Here is a 26,265-nt window from a genome sequence, read left to right on the forward strand (position 1 = left end):
AGGAGACTTTAGCAGGAAAGCTATTGTGGGTTGTTCAGAGTCTGTGGCTCTTGTGTTGTGTAGCAGGATGCAATCAGGCTCAGTGTGACTAGCTGCTCTGCCTTTGATAGAACACCACTTTATTGCTTTATGCAAGATTTGATTTGCTCTATGAAAACAATGCTTCAAGCTTACATAGATGAATATTGTGAAAAATTGAATGTATGCAGAATTAGAAGGTGACGTCATGATATATATAGACTTCCCCTCTTTGTTTTCTTAAAAGTGAACACATGGCGAGTGGTTTACAGAGCAGATATGTATGCTGTAGGTGCAGTAGACAAAACATTTTTTTCAGTTGGACTTTAAGTAGTTGAGTTGGAATAAAAAGCAGCTGTGCTTCCCTTTCCTGAGTGACTCGAAACAAGTGCAACTGGATATTTTAAGGTTGTCAGTCAACCATAGTGGACGATACAAGTATGTTACATTTAAAGGTTCAATTCTTGATAAATCGCTGTGTTTCATGCCTCCGTGATCAAGTTTGTACGAATAAAATTAGGCTAAGTTTGATCTGGATTAACCTCCTATGGGCTCTGGGGCAAAAGATTGTTGTCAGGGCCCCTATTGACCCCCATTATACATAGTCGTATTTGACACAACATTAATTTTGATAGGTTTATAACTACAAAAAGCCAAAAATTCTCAGGCACCAGCTTTTCAAATGTGAATATTTGCTCATTTTCCCTGTTTTCCATGGTCATAAACTCAAAGTCCTTGGGTTTTTTGTTTTTTCAGGAAATAATGATTGACATTCGATAATATTTTATACGCTAAAATCATTTAACAATAAATGAGTACAATATAAACAATAGCAATTCAAGTCTTTTTGACGGGATCCCTCTCCAGTGATGGAATTTTCTAACAAATTTGTAATTAATCATATAATATAGACCCAAATAAACATGGGTAAACCTTGGCTTTTTCTAGGCCTCTGGGCAGTTTTCCATTTTGCCCTGTTGGTAATCCAGCCTTCCCTCCATCCATTCTTTATTACCTCCACCTTCATACACCACCTGCTGTTAGCCTTTGATGGGGCAATTTCCCTTCTGTCCACTCCTCGACCCCTCTCTCTTTCCTAATTTACCCATCCTTCTCTCTCACAGGCTCGGTACCATTCGCCCTCCTCCATCTTTTTCCATTTGCCTCCCTCTATTAATCTATTTTCCATCCATCCATCCACCCTTTTGTCCTTTTGTGCTTTCTGAACAGCGCAGGCTTTTTTCCTCATCCCTTGATTCCAACCCACCCTTTTATCCATCCTTCCCTCCATCCATAGCTGGTACAGATCTGAGTGTAGCAAACATCTATTTTCCACCTACTACCTCCACTGTTCTCTCCTCCATCCCTCCCTCTGTATATGTACTCCATCCCTCCTTCCACCTCCCCCTCTTTGTCCATCCTTGGAGTGTTGTAATTTACCTCCCATAGAGCATCTATTGCCGTGACCTTTTCTCCTGGAGCAGACTGGCATTTATTTCATTGGGACACAGCTGGCTGTCCATGAATATATACAAGCAGCCTCACATGCACACACACGCAGACGCACACACACGCAGACACACACACACACACAAATGTAGAAATGACCACATACACAGCAACCAAAAAGTGCTCGCCAAATACACACGAGACCATTTTGAGATGAAGTGTGCTCCTGTCAGTGGAGGTGCTGTATTTAGGTGGGCGAGTCGGTGCATCAATCTAACAGCAAACCTCTGCAGTGTTCCTCACACATAGAAATGGATCGGGGGGCACAACTAAAGTGATTTTGCACCAGCCTATAAAACATTTATTTTTAGTAACCTTTTATTTGACTTGTTCATATTTGTTAATTATAGTGGAAACAGTAACTTACATTATGCATTTAAGGTTCGTGCAAGGTTCAACTAGCACATTTTCAATCGATATTTGTGTATTTTCAGAACCTTTATTCTACATGTATGTTGAATTGTATTATTGCCTCTAAACTAATTTCACATGTATTTAATTTAAAGTGTACCAGTTGAACATTTTCTCAATTTTCTGTATAATTAGTACAAGACTGTGGAAAATGCAGTTGATTGTAAGAAAAAGTAATTTTGTCAGCAGCCCCGCTTTTGTATTGGACACAGCCATTGTTTCAGAAGTGGGTGGAAAACAATTGAGTCAGGATTTATTTAAACAGATTAGACAATTAAATCTGAACTGAGTTAATTGTATCGCCATGACAATAACGATAGCCAAGCATTGAATGATCAAGATACCAAACCAAACCAAAAGGACCATTGGTTCCATTGAAACTCCAAATTTATTGGGTTTCCCCAATAGAAAATATGTCCATGATATGTTCACTACTGCTCATGAAGCTTTTTGAAATAGTTTTATCTATCTATATTTCTAATATAAGTAAAACCATCAAAGGAATGTTATCTCCCTGTCTGTATACTGGAAACTATTAATGCATCTTGGAGTAGTTGGTTTGTAAGGGAAGCTGTATTCCTGTAAAAAAAATAGTAATCCTCATTAAAGACCACAAATATATGTAATCCCAGCTAGTGGGGAAACACTAAAACCTAATTGGACTGACTGAATTTGTTGTCAGTGTTTGTTATCAACACAAACACACATGCAGTGATATTTCATTTAGAAATGTGAGTGAAGAACAAATGGACGCAACACACACTGGTATACCAAGATAAATGTGCACACAAACACACACACACACACATACACACGCACACGGACACACACACACAAAGCCGTCCACTCTGTCCAGTTTATCTGCCGTCAAACTTTTATCTAATTTGGCCTGACACACACACAGCCATGCTGGGCCTCGGTAATGTGATTAGATGTCTGACATCTCCCGAACGTTTCATTGGTACAAACGGAGGTATAGATTTCAGCCGTCGGCCTCAGATCGTTTCTACTGGTTCTATAATTAGAAATCGGATTCATCAGTTTCTATGTTGTGTTGGATTAATCAGTCCAACACAACATAGAAATTAATGAATCCGATTTCTAATTACAGAACCAGTAGAAACGATGGTGGATCCATGGAGCAGGCTGTGAACCCGCACAGTGTAGACACCGAAATAACACAGCAAGTCATTTTATAGACATTAAAGCTATATTTATTGTATATCATTTTTTAGCCAATGTAGTTGCTGGCAAGGGATGATTGACCTGCTGGCTTCAGTCCAACACTTTACTCTCCAATATGTCAACAACTATTGGATCGAGTTTTTGTCAATCCAGGTGAATTAACCCTCCTGTTGTCCTCGAGTCAAGGAAGGAAGGAAGGGAGGAAGAAGGAAGGAAGGGAGGGAGGAAGGAAGGATGGAAGGGAGGAAGAAGGAAGGAAAGGATGAAGGAAGGAAGGATGGAAAGGAGGGAGGAAGGAAGGATGGAAGGAAGGGAGGTAGGAAAGGAGGAAAGGAAAGTAGGAAGGGAGTGAGGAGGAAGGAAGAAAGGTAGGAAAGGAGGAAAGGGAGGGAGGAAGGAAGGGTGGAAAGGAAGTAAAGAAGGGAGGAAGGACGGAGGAAAGAAGGAAGGAAGGTAGGAGGGAGGGAGGAAAGAAGGAAGGAGGGAGGGAAGGAGAAAGGAAAAGAGGAAGGGAGGAAGGAAGGAAAGAAGGACAGAGGAAAGAATGAAGGGAGGAAAGAAAGAGAGAAGTAGGGAGGAAGGACAGACGGAAGGAAGGAAGGAAGGAAGGAAGGAAGGAAGGAAGGAAGGAAGGAAGGAAGGAAGGAAGGAAGGAACAGTCAAAACAGACAGGGTCAATTTGACCCGGGAGGACGACACGAAGGATAATCAGAATCAATCACAAATTTGTTTCACTTGATTCACACAACCTGATATTGTGCTCATATTAGCCCATCCCCAGTTGGGTTGTTGGGTACTATGATCATTAAGTCACAATGATAGTTTGATCTTTTATTAACAACATTTTCCACAATTATTCTCTCAGCATCTATGAGCATGAACCACAGTATCTGAATCACTGGTTCACCCATCTAGAACCTGGCTGGTTTTATTTGTCTCCTTCTCAGAATCGTTTATAGTTTCTCTAGGGAAATTTGGGTAGTTTTGTAGTTTGTGGACTCAGATGTTTTTGCCTTCTCTGTATTTTTATTTGGTGTCATTTGAATCTAAATGGCATTTGAAGAAAAGGACAGAAGGTCTTGCCTACAAGAAGCAAATTGAGGAGGTGAAAGAAGATGAAATTATCCAGCCTGAGGGAATAGTGGCTCAGCTGTGTTCAGACTTTTTTTATATGTTAAATATACCTGAGTCTTTTTCTGTCTCCTGTGTGCTCTTACACTAGAAGCAAAGATCGAGGTTATTTAAATGATCAAACTGTCGAGGGAGTTTCCAGAGACAGTTAATGTAGTCCTTAGAGTGAGGAAATATAAGGTGAAAAATGGGTATTGTGTTATTTTGGTGATTAGATGTGACCAATGTGTGTGCTCTCTCCAGCAATGTGTCCATCAACACATTTATTTTATCCCCAATATGTTCCCCCTCTATGTTCCGCCTCTGCCAGGATATCAAACACATAAACATCTCGCCTTTTTCTCATAAGAGAGCTCATATAAAAGATAATGTTAGGATAACCTCCGAAAGATCGGCACAAGCTGGTCCTCAGCAGGTGGGTCGAGCTCGCAGTTTAATTTCCTGTTTTTGAGGACGATGCAATAACAGGAAGTCACAGGCAGGTTGATTAGTTGACCGGAGACTCCACACAGGACACACAGGTTTGGGGTTTTGGCTTGAACTGAGTTACCATCCAGCGATTTAACCACAAAGCCGTCCTTGCCCCGCCGCCCCTAACGATTTTTCAGGCACTCATGTGACTTATGAGGGCGTAATTTGGCAATGGAGGTCATCCGTTATTTAAATGAACTCCATTTTTCAAACCCCTCCTCATCTCTTACAAATGATCCAGCAGCACCGCCATCCATCTGACCGGCTGGAGGGGGGGGGAGTCAATGGTCCATGTCTCGTCTCTCCAATTTCCTCCGTCTTGTGTTCCTCCTAACCATCCTCACATCCTCTGTCATTATTAAGCTTCCTGTCTTTACCCCTTTTTCTATTTTTACACTTGCTCTTCTTAGTTAGATTTCCTCTTTAATAAAAACTACATGAAAAGCTATATGGGAATTATAATTGTCCCCAACGATTGGATTTAAAGTAACAGTAAAATGGCACTTTGAAAGGGATTTGATTAATTAAATTTGAGTTAAAGAAACAACAACACAAGGATTAATGGCAGTAATGGGTCTGTAGATGGACATCAATATCCAGTATAGTCATAATAAAGTACATCATGTACGGGGCATTGATGATCTGATATGTTGGTTTTTTTTGCATGTTTTTTTTTAGTGGAAAGCTGAGTTTAAATGCAAAGGCTCAAATACTTAATACAGAATAAAAAGGAATAAGATCGTGTCAATAAATCCTTCACATTTGATTGGATTACTAAAAGTGGGAGGGGCTTCTTACCAGAACTGTATAACCATTTTCTTAAAAGGTTTCACAGTAAAAAAAACAAAAACAAACAAAAAACAAAACAACATGTAAAAATACTCCCCCACACACATTTAAAACATATTTATTTTCTCTTGATTGGTGTTTTTGGGTCCTAAAAATCTTTTTGGTTTATTGACTTTGTACAAAGTTAGGTCTTTGGAGACAAACAATGCCAAATAACGCTAGATTGTGTGGAATGTCAAAGATATCTTTTCATTAGACACAATTCATCAGAACAAAAGGAAACATACTTTTGAATTTTAAGTAATGTTCATCATCACCACTGTTTCTTGGAGGCTGTGGACAACACATTTACTACAAATGTTACTATGGCGTTATTTAATGTATTTGACAAATGAGTTTCAATCACAACTTCTCTCAGGTTTCCTTCCATTCCTGAAAAAAAATATTTAGCAGTTGCAGGTTAGAGGTATTATTTATTTATTTCCTATAGCAACCTATAGCTCCTTCCTGCATCTCTTCTTCTTTTTCTCCTGCTCTTACATTGTCTTCATCTCTGTTTAAAATCTCTCAGCTTCGCCTTCCTCATTGCTCACCAGACAGTAGAAATCAGCCTTCCAGTAGGGAGGGCGAGCCACAGCGGTTCAGAAAAGCTCCGATAAATATTATGTGACATCTTCTGGTTGAAGAGACGCTGTCTTCGCTCTGTGGCCTCAGCTCAGTCATGATACAGTTTATTTAACCTTTTCATATTCAGAGATTTACTGTTCAAGCAACACTAACAGGATTCACTAAGAAATACTCCTCTCCTACTGTCGGTCGGTGAGATGTTCAACAGTCATTATAACTTAACCCAAAAAACCCCAGAAAATCTTATACTTATAGTACTAAGTGATTATACTTTAATTAATCATGTATTAGTTTGTTAGATCAGCTGAGAGATGATTTTAAAGTTGTTTGTTTACAGATTGGTCTCTTTTCTCTTCTCAAGAAGTAAATCTCAAAGATGGATATCTAAAAAATCTGGTCAAATAAAACTTGTATGATTACATAACACTGTAGATATCTTAGAAAATATGATGCACAGATGCTTCGACTCAAAAAAAGGTGATATTGTTAAAACCATGCAGCAAAAAAGTCCATATGTGCAAGATCATGATGATGTTTTAGTCATACTCTTGAAATAGTAGTAAAGTCTCAGTTTCAACCACTGCAGAGGTTATTTTCATTCTCAGCAGCTCGAACTTTTAAAAAACTACAAAATTGTCTCAGTTGGATATATTATTAAGTTTCACTCTCGACTTGCGGCTGATATTTCTCGACATACAGCAGAGACAGTAATACTCTTTTATTCCTTAATCAGCTTTAACCAAATCTACAAAATCAGCCTAATCTAACTACGGGGGCTCTCAGTTTCTCGGTGTCTGTTAAAGCGTCTGAGGAGGCGTGCTGCTCTAACCATCATGCCACCGTATATCTCTGCCTCTTCAAATTCGAGAGTTTTTGTTTTGCATTAAAACCCCCGAGGCAAAAAGACGTGGCTCACGGAAACGTTGAATAAAGTAATGAGCGATTGAATGCACAATAAAGAGGACTGAGGCCGTTTGAGCACTTAGCCTTGAATTGCCCACCTTTTGTTTGTGGAGCAAACTGCGAGCTCGCCTCTAATGGACTGATGAAGGAGGGAGAGGTCGAGGATGGAGAAGGGATTAGAAACAAAGCAAAGGAAACAGGGATGCTAGAGTGTTGTGTTGATGGTTATCGGATGACAGAATCGAATGCAAGAAAGAAATGAGAGGAATCAAATGAAAAAAGAGAAAAAGTAATGAAACTGAAGAGGAGGCAGTATAATAAATGGAGAGGAGTGGTTGATAAAAGAGAAGAAAGTCTGTAGATGATCAAATTTGTGCCTAAAATATCACTTTAATAGAAGTAAAATAGAGAAGGAAGCTGGTGGGGGGGAGCAGAACAGTAGAGGACAGATTAGAAGGATGGATAGATAGGGGGAGGGAACATGTGAAGGGTAAAAAACAAAGATGGGTCAAAGAGGAAATGGTCTACCCCTCTGGAGAGTGGAGTTATAATTATGGTCCCATTTCATTAACTATCTGCAGCCTTTCGTCTTCTTCTGGTTTACAAAGATCACTTCATTTACGGCTCAGAGGTCTCATTTATACGTAGTTTCCAGCACATGTAGATACGCACATGCTGACTTAAGTTCTCTGCTGATATTCTCCTAACGTACTGTATGAGTCCATCTTTCAGTACTGATTTTAGTGGCTTGTCTGTGGCTCTCAGCTCTCAGAAAAATCTGTAAAAAACAATCCACAATTATATATTTCAAAAAGCAAACATTACTCAAATGGGAGGAAATCGTGCATTGGTTTGGAACTATTTTCAGTGCTGGATGAATACACATTTGGTGCTGTAGTGAGTATTTCTAGCAGGATGGTGTGTGGGATGGAGTCAAAATTAAAATTACAGTGTGTACATTCATTGTGAGGAAGGGCAATGATAAAAAAATCAACTAATCAGTTAGTCTGCATTGGCTTGATTGTGTGTTGTCCATTTAATAGTGGACACAAAGAGAGAATTTTGAGAATAATTGAAAAATGGGAATGTTGTGTCACTTTTACTATTAATTTTTTCATGAAATATTATGCAAAAAAGTGGCAGTGATTGAGTGTTTTTTTTCACAGTATACATTTGTGCACTTTGTCTTTACTCATAATGCTGTGTGAGGTGACAAGCACACAGTTTCACCACATACGGTGTGTGTTTGTGTGTTTTAACACAACGAAGCACCCACAGCGGACGGTCTGACCTTAACCTGGCTCCCCTGTGCGTCCTAGGGAACATTTCATTGCCCCCCCTCCCCATCCCACCAGCTGAGTGATAATTTGTCATCCTGAGGTTGGCTGCCACCACACAGTGCTGCAGGGCAATTAGGACCACTGTTTGAGTCTGCTGCAGAGCGACGGGACCGGCTACCCCTGGGTTCATGAACCCAAGAGGGAACAGCACAGTCCTTACAGTCACATTTCCTCAGAGTCATTTACTCAGAAATGCTCCCCTTTGGCTCCTATGTGCTTAAAGCGGCAGTGAGTCCGATTTTTACTACCCCATAATACTAAATCACCACAATATATCTGTGTAGGTTGATAGGGTTGGTAATCAATGCCAATAACATAACCATCATGTTTATGACTCTAGCCTACAAAGGTAACTTTCAGTCCCTTTAATAATGTTCTAAGAGCAAAATCTCCACACTGACATCAGTGGAGAAACCAGACTAACAACAGCACTCTGCCCTTATTTCTTTCATTTCAATCCCATCATAGTCACTAATTGACAATTCTAGAAAAAAATCCAATTAACACCAGTTCAATCAAATTAACAAACAGTTTAATTATCAAGTTAACAACTTTGCCATGTTTAGATTTTTACCACTAGTGAGGAAACCAACATGAACTTTGTCATGAGGATGATATATAAACTAGAGTTAAGGGTTTATCATCTGTAAAATAAAAATAACCTTTAAATAAATAAATGTTAACCTGCTAAAGTTGGAAGATAATGATCTTATCAGCTCATGGTGACAGATATTTGATAACAGAAGGTACATGACATGAATTAAAATGTTGCACAAGGGGCAATTTTAACCATGAAAGAGAGCCAGTTATAAAACATGAATTATCTATATTATTAATAAAGAAGGAACAAGACGAGTTCAGCAGATTAAAAATACAAGTCATCAGTGTAATTTACTTGAATAACCCTTTAATAACTTTAATAAGTATTTGGCATGTATTCTACACAGTTTAACAAGCGTGCTAACACATCCAGGGCCTCAGTGAAGAACTAATGACTTTACAATAGAAGCAGTAGCTGGATATAAAAAAATGTCAAGCAGCTAAAAAACTAGTGTTTTAATTTATGTTTCAAGACATTTAATCTTCAATGCACTGCAAAAATACACAGCTTCGATTGTTTACACCCTTGCTTTTCCGCCAATGATCTCCTCAGTGGTGAACCATATTAGGTCAGTATTCTGGCTCTGGTTAAATAAAAGCTCTAGATGGCAAACCAGGCCACCAGCAAAGCTCTCCTTCCACCAGCGCCTGAGAGGCAGATCAATACCCAGATTAAGTTTTCTCTCTGCTGGAGGATCCATAATTCATACACTCTCAGGTGGTCCTGTATTTACTATCGATCAGACTGTGGTAACAACAGCAGTATCGATAGGCCTGAGGGAGTCGCTTTCACGTCCAGATAGCAGCTTCGGTCACAGATAAAGAGGCGAGCAGAGGCAGAAAAAGTGCGGATGAAACTGAACCAGAGGTGCCTTTGTGCAAGGCATGCAACCCCAAAACATCCAGTAAAGGAATCACTTACATGAAAAGCACATTTGAAGAACAGTATGAACAAGAGGAATGATTACAATGAGGAAATCCTCTTTCAGTGTTTATATGGACTCGGCTGCTGTTTTAACCTTTGTGTCGTCCTCCTGGGTCAAATTGACCCTTTCTGTTTTGACTGTTCCTTCTTTCCTTCCTCCATCCCCCTTTCTCCTTTCCTTCCCTTCTTCCTTCCTTTCTTCCTTCCTTCCTTCCTCCCTTCCTCGTTCCTCCCTCCCTCCTTCTTTCCTTCCCTCCCTCCTTCCTTCCTTTCTTCCTTCCTCCCTCCTTCCTTCTTTCATTCCCTCCTTTCTTCCTTCCTACCTTCCTCCCTTCCTTCTTTCCTCTGTCCTTCCTTCCTTCCTTTCCTTCCTCCCTTCCTTCTTTCCTTTCCTCCCTTCCTTCTATCCACCCTCCCTCCTCCCTTCCTTCCTTCCATCTGTCCTTCCTCCCTCCCTCCTTCTCTCTTTCCTTCCTTCCTTCCTCCCTCCTTTACTTCCTTCCTTCCTTCCTCCCTTCCATCCTCCCTTCTTTCTTCCTTTCCTTCCTTCCTTCCTTCCTCTCTCCTTTCCTTCCTTCCTCCCTCCCTTTCTTCCTTCTTCCTCCCTTCCTTCCTTGACTTGAGGAGAACAGGAGGGTTAAGACAGTCTTAAAACACTGCAAACCCAAAATATCCTTTAGAGACGGGTCCAACTGCAGACCTCCCTCCTGGGGCCCCCGGTTCTGTATGTAAACTTTCACTAATTTCACTTTGGGTCCACCAAAATCTGCTACTGAATAAATTTAAGGGGAGAAATAAGCAATCAAGTTACTGAATCTTCATTCATATTAGATCTACAAGGCTTAATTTAAAAGTTTGTTCCAAGGCAAGAGCACTACTGCACTGCCATCAATTGACTTACGACAGAAAATACAATACATGTGGAGGTACAGGTTGGGCTGACAGATGGCCGACTCCGGATGGAAAAAATGTGTCTTCCTCTATCTCAGTGGCTCTTTGAAGCTTTTCCAGCTGGCTCTTTTTCTTCCTCCTTGTTTTCAAAGATGTCTTGAGGACTTTCAGGGAACCCCGTAGTCACATAATCCTCAGAACTGCTAATGCACAGTGTTTTATGGCAGACATGCAGTATTTTGAATGTCTTCTTATTCATATGAATTTGGTTTTGTCTGCTAAAACTAAAGTTAAAAAGGAAGGACAGAAGTAAAAGTGAATTGCAACATCTTAGTTTTACAACTTTATCCCATGATTTATGTAACATAAAATTGATTTTAAACAGGAGGAATCACTTTTCATGTTTGTTCTTTGGACAAAACCAACGCTTGAGTTTGATTACATCACTTTTAGATAACCAATTCTGCCTGTGGGAAATGAAGTAGCTACATCTGAGAACAACACCCACAGCTGCTCCACACTGTTCAATGATCTCGGGATAGTGTAACATGGAGAACTGGTTATTTAAGAAAGTTCTGAATAATTAATCAATATACTGATACACTTATTGCAATACCAGCTTCATTGAGTTGTATAGTCTGTTGAAATTAAACAAGGTATCTCCAACTTCAATCAATAGAGTCTGAGGCCTTCGCGCTTCTAGGGAAAGGCTGGACTGTCAGAAAGCAACAGTTAAAAAGTCTTAACTAAAAAGAAGCGATTGTCTATTATCCTATATATAGTATGTGTTCCAGTGGATCACCGGTGTTAGTCAAGATTGTAGCATATTGCCACATCAATTATTATACCTACCTTAATGAGAGATGTGTATAGAACAAATACCAATGGTGGTACCATTGTACCTTTTAATGTTACAGAAAGAACAACAATTCTGTGTTCTCTAAAAGTACATTTGAATTCAAAAGTGAATGTCCAGCTGTCTAACTGTAGCTTATATTTAACATTTAATCATTTCCAGCATTTATTTTCGGGATCGTAAATGTTGTAAAACAGTCCTGACTTACCTCTATCATTCTGTTTTCTGTCCAGGGGCCACCAAAGACATGGGTAAGATGCTGGGTGGAGAGGAGGAGAAAGACCCAGATGCAGCCAAGAAGGAGGAGGAGCGGCAGGAGGCGCTCAGGCAGCAGGAGGAGGAGAGGAAGGCCAAACACACCCGCATGGAGGCCGAGAGGGAAAAAGTACGACAGACCATTAGGGACAAGGTACGGACACACTGCCCCGGTTTGATGTTATATCCTGACACAAATGCATCAGTAATACAAGATGTTCCTCCAACAATAGCCGATCACAACAGACCTTACCCCTCTGGTGATCGATCAGGTATAAAGAAGAACCTGATTGGTGATTGGGTGTTTCAGCATTGCAGATTATTGGATGTATTATACCCACGAAATCAAGATTTTCATGTTGTCAAAGCATGTTGAGCTGCTGTTGAAGACATCAAAACCAGAAGTCTGATCATTGTCTTCATTTTATCCATTTTTAGCTCACCACTACATGTTTAGACCATCATCTTTAGACGTATTAGGTTAGAGGCTGTTAGAAACTCATCAATACCAATGGCTACTAGGGAACATAGGAACTCAAAAACATAACCTAACCCTAACCCTCACTTCTAAAGGACAACAACTGCCTAATGACACATTCAAAACACACAGAGCAATAATTATTATCCAATTGGAGTGACGCTTATGTCCACCTGATGAAAGTAATTCACCATCCTTTAGCTCTGGTTTGGACTCCATGAACTCCTGAGGGAAATACCTGGCTCTTTAGCTACTAGATGTTCCACTTTCTTCACAACCTTTTTATCTGTCTGTTGTGCGGTGCTGGGTACTGTGCTTTATCAGAGCTTGCTAAAAACACCTGCTTGTTGCTGCTTGAAATAAGATTGATGAGAGTGATGAGCTTAAAGAGGCTAAAAGTGTTGCTAACTTGTCAAGCCCTCTGATCAGATGTACCGTCACAATTAAAAAAGAAAAAACTGGTGCAGATATTCTAACATGCTAACAAACATAACATGTTCATGACACATTTTTACAAGCATTCAGTGTTTTATTGATGTCTGATTTAAAAGAACATTTGAACTAGTAATATTAAGGTACATTCTTGCTATTTCTTTTAATATAGAAGATGCTATTCAATATTTTATAACAGTGCATCTAATAACAGTGTGTAATTTCATGATCATGGTTGCAGTGATGAACCTACAGAGAATTATAAACCACTCTGCTGCTCCCCAAGGCTTTACGGAGCCTTATTGTGAGTTTCAGCTCACTGCAAGGCTGTAGATTAGCTGATGAACATAGTGGAGCATTTAGCAGCAAAAGAGCCGGATATTTCCCTCAGGAGTTGGTAAGGAGCAAAAACAGAGCTCATAAAGAATGAATATTGGATTTACATTCAGCAGGTGGACAGAGACACGACTCCAAATGAATGCTAATGTTGCTAGGTAACTGTTGGATGTGGAAATAAGCAACAGTTTGCCAACACGTTCAATATATCAACTTAAAAGCTGAGTTCACTGCGTGTTTCTGCTAAAAAAACAAGGAGAAAAATAATCTGTTAATGCAGGTTTAACCTCTGTACCAAACTTCTCATTCAACCTACTTTTCTTCTTCTTTTCACCACCTGTTCTCTGTCTGTTCAGTACGGACTGAAGAAGAAGGAGGAGAAGGAGGCAGAGGAGAAAGCGGCTATGGAGCAGGCCTGCGAAGGGTCACTGACACGTCCGAAGAAGGCGATCCCTCGGGGCTGCGGAGACGACGACGAGGAAGATGAGGAGAGCATCCTCGACACTGTCCTCAAGTTTCTGCCCGGACCTCTACAGGATATGTTCAAGAAGTAAAAGAAAAACCACCAATCAAACGAACCCTAAATTCAGGGTCCGGTCTGGCCTGGGCTAGGCTGCGGGGCAAAAGGGAGGAGGGGATCTTTGTGGAAAGGGTTGAGCGAACTTTGAGTGTTGCAGGGATGTGGAGAAGAAAGACTGGTGGGGAACTGGCTGGGGTATTTTTAAGCAAGTAGGGATTGAGATAAATATTCGGGTGGGGGGTTCTTGCCAAACTGTTAGAGGCTACACACTGCCTTTCTAGAAAATGTTTACTTTGTTTTCTACTCCTCGACAATTGCGTCAATCTTCCCCCTTTTATTTGCCACTATTGCCGTTCAACCTTTCAACTGCCACTTAGCACATTTCTTACAATTAGTATTTTTGTGTCCTTTTCTTGCTGTTATTTTTACACCCACCAAGATCAGACATTTTGATTGGTTGGCCACCATCTGTGGCCAGGCAATGGTGACCAATGGAGAACAGTATTCCCTTTTAAAGAAGGGCAGTGGACGCTTAGGAACATGTCCTCTTGCTACTATGTTGTTTTTTTTTCCAAATGGCACTGCCTCCATGTTTTCCAGTAGATGGAGCATGTTTCGTTTTATTTCAGTGGGTGTTTTCTACTTTTATGAGCCTGATGGAGGTCTTTATATAAAAAAAAACAAAAAACAAATCAGCATTTCAGTTTTTAGGACGTGCCTTCATATCATCTCCTCTAGCAGAGGAATTGTAAATGAGGGTTTCATTTTGAGTGAAACAGGTGTACAGTTGTTGGTAACATGTAGGCATACAATATAGGACACTTTTGGAATAATGTATTTGATATAAGGTTTGCTTGTTGGAATTTTCTGGGGTTTCCAGAAGCTGTTGTTCATATCAACCAATTTTGGAAATCCTTGATGTTGACGTTTTGAAGGCCTAACAGTCCAACCAACTTCTTAACAAAGTAATTCACTGCTATGAGCTTCCGAAGAGCTGTTTGCTGAAGAAAAAGTTTTTTCGTCCTACTTCCGCCTCTAGTTTTTCAAACGCTAGACTCTCTTTCCCTATCAGCTAGTTAGACTGCCATTATGCTGGAAAAGTACAATTTAAGATCTTCATATGTTCAATCAAAAAGGGATTTTAGACTATAGTTTGCTTTACTTCACTCAAGGTGTCATTCATGCAAGAAAACACAACTCTTTTTACCTTTTTAGAATCTAATTTTCAAAATGGTCACAATTTTGTTAACAAATACAGCTCAGCATAAAGGTCAAGCCAAGTTGTCATGATTTTTGGTAGCGTGGTCCCCATAGACAATCAAAACATCGACCACTGGGAAACAGTGGGGGTAGCCGGTACTGTACATGTTGTCATTTCCTGTCATCCATGACTGGTTCAAAGTGGGTTACCTGATTGTTATCAAGTGGCTCTTTATTTAAAGTATTTATTCAGATATTCTTTTCTTTTTCACCACTTCACACGTGAATGCAAACGCCAGGCAATGTCTGTCTTTTTTTACTTACTTTAAATTTTGCTGTTTGTGAATGTGCTGCCGAGTTATTTTCATGCAACTGTGAAATTATGCTGTAATTCACACAGGCCCTGCTCACATCTGGCAATCAAAAGCGTCTTGGGTGATCTGATTACAAGTGAACAGCTCTAAGTACATCTGCTCACACTCGGCATTAGAACGATCATTTGTGATCGGATCTCACTTCCCCACACTATATGCAAATAAACACCTACATCATTTCCATTTGCCTTGTTGTTTTTAACCTGCAGAGGTTAAACAGGGAGGTACCTAGTCTGCACAGGAATTTAGAAATATTGACAATTAATCAATTTTGCCTGTTGTGGCTTCTTCTTTTCATTCCACACTGTAATAAGACATCATTGGCACACAAATAAGTACGTACTTCCGCTTGTGAAGAGGATGTCAGTTGGACCATGACACATTGCATACACCTCTAAATGTGGTCTGAGTGATTGGATCTCAATGCATCCTCAGTGCATCACACCTGTACTTAGAGCTGTCCACTGATAGGATCACCCAAGATGCATTTTTCATGCCAGGTGCAAACACAGCCAAATTTACATTCCAACTGAGCTAACCTTTCCCCTCATCTTTTAATGCATGGTTTCCCTGACCGAAGTTTGAATTCATCAACATCGAGACCAAAGAAATACTGGTGAGACCTTACTATTTCTTTCGTCACCGCCAATAACAAAGAAGTGCATGCCGGACTTATCATATGTGCGAGGCCTGCAGGAGAAACACAGCAGCCTATTCAGTGTGTGCATGCATTCCAAAGACCACCTCTAAACTAAAATTATACTCTCTAACTTCCTCAAAAGTATTCCATGGCTAAATAAAACTAGATAACTAAACTGTAGACTGAGCCTGAGAAAACTGGTTTGTGAGTTGTCGCATCTCACTGCCTGAAGAGCTCACTTAGAGCGGACTATATTCTGCATCTTGCATCTCTTAATCCAACAAAATATCATAGTGATTTGTCATATAGCATTTAAGTAGATGTACTGTAAATGGAAACAATCTCTATTTAGTGAAACTACCTTAATATATGGACATTTAACAGTAAAACAAAGCATGTTGGTTGTTCCTAAACAGTCCGGTGACTTTTCAGTGGTTAGTTATGCGACAATGTAAGATTAATACATTGTTCCATGAGTTTATAAATTAGAATATCTTTAAGAATTAAGAAGACTAATGATGAAGTTGTCATAAGCACTATGAAAACATGTTTTTTCTTTCTCTCATTTTCTAGCTCAGATAGGACTTTTCACTAGACAAAGCCATATTGTTTAGATTGCAATAATTACTTAAAATTCTAAAAAAGAAAATACATTGAAAGTTAATTGTCTCATCTTTGTTTTCTGTAAAAAAAAAAAGAAAAAAGAAAGATATTTGCATATCTGTTTGAAATTCCTCAACATTCTTTTATCTTTAGACATGTATACTAATGTATACACAAAAAGAAAAATGTATGTAGAAAAAAGAAGCCATTGTTTTAACTGTCTCAATGTACTACATGTGTACTGTATGTGAGTGTGTTTATATGTGTGTCTTTCTACGTGTCTGTGATGTGACACCATGTTGTTGATCCATATAGTCCTAGTTTATACTACGTAAATGTGTCTTGAACTATTTTGTGCACAGGTAAGCTAGGGTGGCTCCCTAGTTGTGCCTTGTCTCAAAAAAAAAGAAAGAATACTTAACACATTCCTTTCAAATGTTAAGCATGCAAATGTTTGTTAAAGAAGAGAATACACCAAAATGTCAAAAGACAAAAATAGACAATTTTCCTGTTTCTGTCAGAGTCTCCAGGCAACAGAATCTGTGCATTGGATCCAGAGAGATCAGCTGTGTCATGGGCTTGTTGGGTGTTGGATGTTCTTTGTTGTCTAAGTGTGCTGACATAATTGAGTTTGGATGCAATTTAAGGCTGTGATCAGACAGGAGCTTTGTTCTTCTTCTCAAATACAAAGTTAATCTGTGAGCATTGCCAGAAAACTGTGTTTCAATTGCTTGCCATGTGAAATGCAGTCAGCCCGCAGTAGAAATAAGTATGCATGAACCTGTCGAAACACCTAAACCTGTTGTTTTCCATGTAAATCCACCCACTGGTGGCACCTTGGCATGTTGACAGGATGTGCCACTGCCCTGTTTTGTGTCAATGTTTGGAAACACTCCATAAAAGCATTAGGATTGGCACATACCTTGACTATTCATTATGCCTGTATGGCACATCCAGAGTGTGCTATGATGCATTTGCAAAGTGGACACTATGTATTGCACTTCCTGTACTGACAATATTTAGTCAGACAGATAACTAAAACTGCACCTGTTGGTTCAAACTTATTTTCCAGATAAAAGTAATCTGAACCAGTCATTTTTCAAAGCGATCAACTTGTGCCAGCAAAGCTAAAAATCATCCTATGTGATCACAGCCTTAAAACATCAAGTAAGCGAATTGACAACTGGCTTGAAGGTTTTAGAACGAAACTGGGGGACGTGCAATTAAAAAAAAGACAAAGATACTGTATCTAAAATATTAACTTTTTTGATAATCTACCTATAGTACTAGAATATTTTTGCCACTTTGATTTCAATGTAGAAGACATCATGCAAATTCTCATGTTTCTATATATGAGACTAACCTGCAGTTGCAATGCTCATCATTGTAAACAAAAAAATAATAATTTCGATTACTGCATTAAAGGATTAGCTGCATAAAATGGTTTGAGCGCAGATATTGAGATGGATTTAAGTGTAGTGTGCTTTGCTTGAGTTGTATGAGGAGATTCATATTGATTTATTTGATTGAGTACATCAACATAGGGATTCCCGCATTTCCTCCTGCACCTTAAGGTCAGGCCAGTTTCACCTACAGTGCACGAATTAAGCTTATTCCAGCCTTGCTTTCCTTGCTTTCATTTCCATTCGCTGGAAATGGAAAACAGGACACAAATCCTGGACTATTATTAATTCATGGGCCCTTCATGGAAACTACAGCCATACATCCTCTGTATGTAAAGTTGTCTCTCAGTGGGACTCGTCTCGAGGCGTCACAGCATGTGAATTGCCTTTGAAAAGGGCTATTACCATGTCATCTGTTTGTGAGGTTAGTGGAAACTCATCTGTCGCATCTGTGCTTGTCCTGGTGTGACGTGTTGTTTTTTTAATTCCTTCTGGTTGCATGAGATACTTCAGTGTGGAAAAACTGTGGAGTGACTTGTTGATCTAAGACGCCCCTGTGGCTTTTTTAGTTTAGATCAGTTTTTGGTTTGATAGACAATAGTGTAAAACCTGAGTAGGAGTTGTTAACAATGAGGATTATTTTACTTGGAATATAGAAAAGTGTATATTTTTAACAGTTGAAAAGACTTAGACGTGCGTGAATGAGTGAGATGAAAACTGCGAGTGTAGATTTTGAGATGAAAGGCCTCAAAGACATTAAGCAGCTACATCAAATCCTGGTTGGTGTTTCTCTAAAACGTCTTAACTCAAAGGCTACTTCCGTTGTCGGTCAATGGGATGGTTTCAGGGGGGGACTCAGGCTGCAAGAGTTTGCAGCTGAAAGACTGGATTATCAAAGCATCTTCTGTTGTCAGGAGCCCATAACTGACAAAACAGGCTTGGCTTGGAACTGCCGTTGAAAACCACAGTACATTCCTTCCAAAACAAAAAGCTTCGCCATTAGCTTTAATGATATTTCTCATGACTAGTATGATATATACACAAAAAAGAATCCATACTGGCAGTGTGCAAAAGACATGCCATGAACGTTTACATTTTAAATATAACTTAATTAAATGCACGGTGCAATTAAAATGGAGGACATTTAAAGATAAAAACTTTCCTTTAAACTTTATCGTTTCTCCACCTCCAAACAAGGCTGGATTTGATTTGCCTGAACGCTGTGATGATGATGTCATAACATTTGTCTCTTCGGTAACATTTTCACGTAAACGTACTGTTATTGTAACTGCCCTGCTGATACCTGCCAGTAGATGTAGAAGTTGCGCTCGTTTGAAAAAAATGTAACCGAGACAGCATGGTACTTAGCTTGTTGTATCACCAAGATTACCTTCCCTCCGGTGGATGTCGAGATGTTGGTGAGCTCTTGTTAGCTTTTAGCACAACTGTTACTGTGAAGAGACACTATTTGAATACATTCCAGTCTGTTTGGCATTTGCACTAGAATATGTTAAAATGTTACATTGACAACCGTTGTGGCATCAAAGGACTCACCGATACCAACTACGTTTATTTTTTTACTGTCCTCCGGCCTTCTATGCGATGAAGTTGAAAGGGATTAGAGGTAATACCTTCAGCCACACCTGTGGAGACCAGGATTCATCACCTGGCAACAGTCCCTTTAGTCTGGCCAATTGTGCCAACCAAACAAAAAAAAATAAAAAAATAAAAAAATTGGCAATGTTTACTGGTTTGCAAAGATGTGACCTTGTCCTGTACAGTGTGCTAGCTGTCTTTAATGTCCGGCGAAGCAGCTTTAGACTCTACATGGTTAGACACATGATGGTCTGTCCCCTGCATGGGATTTGGCATTGACATGGACCATGGTTCACAGTAGGAACTGGCAACAACAAAACTGAGAGGACAATGGGGAAATAATGAATAAAAAGTGTACACAAAAGGTATAGATGACTGGAAAGGGAATGGATTTTTCTAAGAAAAAAAAGGAAAAAAAAGTGCATATAATTGAATCAAGAGGGTCTTTCTTTTTAATTCAGGGTACAAATAATTTCAGGGTGCAGAGGTTAAGAATGTAAAATACAAGTTCTTATGCTATTTTTTCCTTAATTGCATGTCATATACTCTATGTGGAGCCCAATCACTGTAAAACTGTCTCATCAATGGAATTGAATCATTCTTTTTGGAAATTAAATACATAACACTAATAAAATAGGTTTATAAAAAAAGCTTCCTGTGTTTTTATTTTACTCGTTTGTATGCTACTTCAATGCCTGTATAGTCTACATTTCTTTTAAACAAGAACTATTTGCTTGATTACCAGACATTACTTGTATTTGTTCCTTTTTGGACTGTATTATTTATTTTTTTGTTAAATTAAAGTTTTTAAGTTGAGTGTTGTTTCACTTCCAAAAGCACAAAAGCAAAAAGTGCAAGAAATGTGTGTAAATAGTGTCGGCTATAGTGTTATAATGTCCTGCTATTATTGTCACAGTATAATTAGCTTACAGTAGTCATTTACTTCACGGCCATGGGGGCACAGCATTATAATCTAATGTGAGGTTGCATTCCAGGTGCTAATTATGGCAGAGTAGGTTTTGCCCTCTTTATTGTCTTTGTATAGTTTACCCTAATGTATGGAAAAATCAACATTGTTAAAATTAAAATATATACATAGGGATAGACCTAAAAGTATGATATGCACATTTTTCCTTAATAAAATATGCTTAAACTGAACATGCACTAAAATAAAATGTATTTTAACCTCTATTTACCTGGGGCCTAGTATCATAAGTTTTAACATAGGCTAAGTGTATTTCTTTTTTTCTCTATGACTATGATTGTTCTAAAAGACATTTGACAAGCGATTCAGCTGCCTTTATCATTATTAAGAACAATGTACAATTGTTTCATACAAAGTCATACAAAACAACAAAGGATACAACAAACATAAGATATAAGAAAAGTGATAGCCAACATAAAACAAAAGTATAACAACCATCAATTTTGCAGAAAGCAGTCAAATTGAGTTGTGGGGTTGAAGTTGCAGTTTTCAAAGCGTCCGCTAGATGGCGACTGCAGAGAAGTTCATTAATGAGGTCAAAGGGGAAAGGACAGAAGAAAAACAAACAAACAACAACGTCAGGTATAGCAGATAGCGAATAGTAGAATGACAAGAAAAAGTTGTTTTACTGATTAAATTACTTCTACCACGACTAAAAGTTGAAGTTAAAGTTATTGAGGACAGAGGTTCTGTATGTTCGTATAGTAGAGGGCTACGGAGCTACGGAGGACCAGACTTTGGTGTTTTTGATGATTATTCTCAGGTGAGTTTATTTTCTGTGCTGATGTAAACCAAAGGTAATGTTGGGTAATTTAAACTATGATATGCAGGTTGTTTTTTTTGGTATATGGTATATCTGACAGAGGTTAGCTGGAGGCACAATTACAATCACCTGTGCTGCTCTTGAGGAGGAACTGCTTGATTCAACATCTGGATACAGTGTAGACAAAGGATAACATAAAGGATAAAAACAAACAAAGAAAAAAATGAGACCAATGCATACAAGAGAAAGTGAGAATGATAAAAATGTTTAAAAATATTAAAATAAATAAGAGACAATAAAAAGAAACAAGAGAAAAGTGTATTAAAAGTTGGAGTAAATAAAAGGTTCAAATAGATTAAAAAGAAAACATTTAAAAAGAAAGCTTAATAAAAGCTAGACGATTCTATTTATTCACTGGAGTAACTTTTAGTCTACCTATCTTCATAAACTAGTATTGTGTCTTCATTATTATCCTCCTTATAAGGCAGGATTTAAGATACTGGTGTTGAACTATTTTCACTTATTTCACTCTATCAAATAGTTAGATTAGTAAGCAGATATGGAGCAACACTTGTTTCTGTCCACCTGACAAATACAAGTCCAGATGACAATAGCTATAAAGCTTCGTAGAGTTTTTGGAAAAATGCAGAATTGGGTCATAATTCTCAAAGCATTCATTACCTTTCACATTTGAACTATTTTTTTAGTATAAATGTAGTTACCACACATCAATATAGAAGTAATATCCACATGAAAAATGTTCTTAGTGCACATTTTGTCAATATGATTAACAATGATGGGTTATAAAAAGTTAACTTTACCTTCTCTGAAAACATTGCTCATAAAAGTTGGATGATTTAATTCAGAGAGAACAACTTTAAAAGGTTTTCCCTCTTACTGACACAGTGTGGTAGCCAGAGGATGTTGTTAGATTTTATTGCATTGTTGTGTTTGTAGGGATGTAAAGACATAGTCATTAATGTAATTGACACATGTTACAGGTACTGTAGTATAGCCACATTCTTCCCACAATCCCAAACTGAATCCTTAATGGTCAATACAGGGATATATAAATGGTGCAATACAAAAAAACGTAGTATTTAAATACAATACAATACATTCACACTGTTCGTCCAGTTTAAACCCTCCTTCTCTCGTTGTTGCAGTCATCCACAGCCTCAAACCTCCCTCCTCCCCCTCGAAGCTGCTGCCTCCGCCATCGGTGTTTTGTAACCGATGAATTACCAGCGGTGATTTGCTCTTTTACAGTCTTGTTAAATCCTGAATGAAAGACTCCCTGACAGATTAGTGTGTGCGTGTTTGTGTGGGCTGTTTGTAATTTCCAGAGACCAGTAGACTTTCCTCGTTAAGGGGTTTGAATGACAGACGGCTGAGAGGTGGTTTAGTGTATTTCTGTCTCCTGAGGAAAACTCAACACAATGCATTTACATGTAGAGGGAGAGATTAGCTGTTTATTTCAGCGAACGCTCACATCTAACAGGGAAACTGTAAATGCCAAGACGAGAGGTTGTATAATAGTGTGTGTGGTTGTAAGCTTATGCACTGTGTGTCTTGGGATATATCTATAATTATATTTCCAGTGTTTCTGCTCAAAGCAACAAAGCAAAAACTGGAAAATGTGAAATGTAAGTTAGGATACAAGCCTCAATACAGAATAAAACCGTCTTCGAGATAACAATTGATTCCTTCTTGTTAAATTGGCCTTGTATCCTGTTGATGCAATACAAGACTATTGTAAAAACTCAATAACACCTGGGTTTTTATGAAATTTCACTGCAGTATAATGGACTCACAGCATGTATGCATTTGTGCATTGAAACATGAAGAAATTGAGACATTTTGATTCATTTTTTCTCCTTTTATCAACTCAGCTTGGCCGTATTCTCTGCAGATGGTAAATCTTACCCAGTGCAGGTGCTGGTGTAAAGGCCAGGGATCAACAAAATAATCAAGGATCATCTTCTTTGGACGCATTAAAGGTAGAACCAAACCAAAATCACGTCCATGTCCATCTTTTGTGTGGATTACATTGTTACATTACACTTCTTTACTTTTCATTAGCATAGTTTGTATTGCACTTAAAGTAATGTATCAGGTTTATTTTCGTCAACTCCCGTGCAAAATGTGCTACAACAGGATAGATATCATTATCAGGATATGATATTACCTATACTGGAATAAGAGGTGTTGGTCATACTGTCCAGCCCTACTTGTAAGTAAGTCAATTCATTGTTGGTTTTGCTCTGCACATGAGATTTATTGACAGTAAGAAATATAGATAACTGTCAGCCATGTTGTTAAAGTTACTACGAGACAGATGGACCACCATCCTTAAAAAAAAAAAAAAGGAAGCCAGTATCTTTTAAACAATTAATCTTAAGGTAAGATGATTAAATTTGCAGTTTGGTCATTTTAGATTATTAGTTGTAGACTTTGCTGCATCCACACTCAACAGTTGAACTGAAGCCATCAGTCAGCATGTGTCCTGTGTGTGTGTTTCCGTGTTGGACTCTGTATTTTGCGTGCAGGGGTGGGAACCTCAGCTGCATGGGGACACAGCCAGGAAGGAAAATCACAGACATTTTAGCCCCTAAAATGACGGCAGGATGGAGGAAAAGGGAGGAAAAGAAATAGGAGTGGACAGAGGGGGGTCCGGAGGAGGCTGAGAGAGAGGAGATTGACAACGGAGGAAGGAAGGCAAAGTGATGTTTTTAAGGGGTCACAAAAAATTACAGATGTGAATTGAAGAGCAGATTATAGGAGTGAAGTGGAGTAAGAATATTTTATGTTGTCTTTTTCCAGATTGAAATATGTTTTAGTCAAAATTAGCTGCATATTAGAACAGAGCAATCATTCTTTTGCAGGTATTTTCAGGTGTATCTGTACTAGTGAGGACACGGTGTGACTGTACTGGTCTCGGCTTATCCGTTAGCCCTCTAGGAAATATTAAAATTGAGTACATTAACATATCAAAGGTCAGACACGGGGGCAGCCAGCCTCCCAGGTGCTGTGACAATTTACAGCCCCAGTTGATCTATGGCCTGACCCAACCTCAAACCAAATCCCAGCTGCTGATCTGTTGGCCTCCAGATCAGAACGCCTGTCAACACGAGAGCCTCATTTACATTTAAAGTGCGCTCTCTCCTCCCGTTGTTTAGCCCATATTCATCAAGAGTGACTGCTAGTGACTGCAGCAGCAGAATACAGGCATTTATAATGTTATATACAAAAAAGGCAGTCACCTTTATACAGCTCAGTAGTCGACAGTGAATACACATTTGGTGATTTAAAAAAACAAAATATATAACTGTTGTTAGGCTCAATTGTTTATAAATTGTCAATTTGTCTGTGTTAGTGAAAGTTAGGAGTAGGAAATATAAATAAAATCTTCCATGATGGTATGAGTAATTTTATAATGTGATATCTATATACAAATTATATGGAGAAACTCTATGCAAACATCATAAAAATAGAGTTTTCTAATTATTTTCCGTACAGCTGCTCTGTTTATTGATGCCCAGCAGATACTGAGGAAATAGACACCTGCTGGGTCTAAACATTATGGGTCATTGTCTATCAAATATGTAGAGTGCCCTCTGGTGGCGGTTTGATATATTGCATATTTAACTGTGCTTGTGTTATACTGGCATTGGCAGTTATTTTACCTCACTTGTAACAAGTGACTTTTATTTTAATATAACTTTACTGTGTTCATTTTTATTTTCCATTTCAGATAACACATATTCACACCCGTACGTAAACTCAAATATACCAACATGCTGGACTTACTCATGTCCTCAACCGTCTGTGGAGGTGATTAAAGAGACTGAACTTAATCTTGAGATTGTCAGCATATACAGAAGGATTCGGTTGATTTGTCATTACTAGGACAACAGTCTTACTTGTTACTGAAAGACTATGTTATCACAGTTTCTCTTTGCCAATGTAGTTCTCACTTGTCTTACTGCATTTATCCTCGTAAATGCATTGTGTTTTTAAGGGTGGAGGATTTTGCAGTGTTTGAGTGTTGGACCAGCTGTTCAACCAGTGACTATCTGGCCCCTTTTTTCATGTCTATGTTGTCCAATTTTGTCTTGAAGACATATTTATAACTTAGACTTTCAACAACTATCATTGAAATCTGTCCAGTTTTATGATATCCAGCTAACTTACAGAGCTAAAAACATAACATCTGCAGTGAAATTAGTGACATACCAACACTTAAAAAAATGTTTTGCCCCAAAATAATAGACAAGAAGTCAGACCTTCAATAATTAGAAGATAATTTAGACTAATTATGAATTAGAACATAATTATGTTTTCAATAATACTGAAAGATTTCATGAGATTTATTTCATCAACCCCCCCGAAATGCATCAATCTGAATAATCAAGTTTTTAGTTGTTAGGCTCATAAGCTTCAAAGTTATTAAAATGTAGTTTTCCACAGGTATTGTAGATATTGATCATTTGTCCACCTTCTACATGCATTAATAATAAAAAAACAGTAAATTATTTTGTACACTGAGTGGTTATCTAACTGTGTATGGAGGCTGTTTTGTTTGTTACAGCTTCATAGGTCAGAGTTACACTGTGATGCCTACACATAACAACAGAAACAGCTTAATTTCTGAGATCACCAGGACAAGTTGTAGTACTGCATTTTCTCAACATGGTTTGCTTTTTTTGGATTCAGTGGTAAAATGTGTCTATATGTTTTATATATACATAATAAATTGCATAATTGATCCCATGACTAATCATGAAAAGAAAGCTTCCCTACACCTCACCAGACAGCTGGAGTAGATATCCTGCATTAAATACCAGAACAATTACTTAATTAAACTGTTAAAATGAACAAGTGTAAATTAGAAAATAAAGTTAACATTTAAAACATGCAATATAAAAAGGCTAAGTAATGATATTATTTTCTTGTAGGCAGATTTTACTCTAGTGGATGTCCAGCCTGAAACCACTAAAAAAACACTTTGTGACATGCTGCCA

The 26,265-nt window shown here is 38.5% G+C and overlaps 1 protein-coding gene and 1 long non-coding RNA gene across 2 annotated transcripts; both read left to right on the plus strand.

The window, feature by feature from the left end:
* Window positions 1–8,708: 8,708 nt before the first annotated feature.
* On the plus strand, window positions 8,709–13,711 carry LOC133986374 (complexin-2). Its single transcript, XM_062426196.1, has 3 exons — window positions 8,709–8,733; window positions 11,890–12,065; window positions 13,514–13,711. Exons 1-3 carry the CDS (start codon window positions 8,709–8,711, stop codon window positions 13,709–13,711), a joined length of 399 nt encoding a protein of 132 aa, XP_062282180.1.
* Window positions 13,712–21,061: 7,350 nt separating this feature from the next.
* LOC133985994 (uncharacterized) lies at window positions 21,062–25,776 on the plus strand. Its single transcript, XR_009925488.1, has 3 exons — window positions 21,062–21,241; window positions 23,134–23,241; window positions 23,791–25,776. It is a non-coding gene; the product is annotated as an uncharacterized LOC133985994 (long non-coding RNA).
* Window positions 25,777–26,265: the final 489 nt, after the last annotated feature.

Source organism: Scomber scombrus, chromosome 9 (genome assembly GCF_963691925.1).
Source record: "Scomber scombrus chromosome 9, fScoSco1.1, whole genome shotgun sequence".
Taxonomy (NCBI): Eukaryota; Metazoa; Chordata; class Actinopteri; order Scombriformes; family Scombridae; genus Scomber; species Scomber scombrus.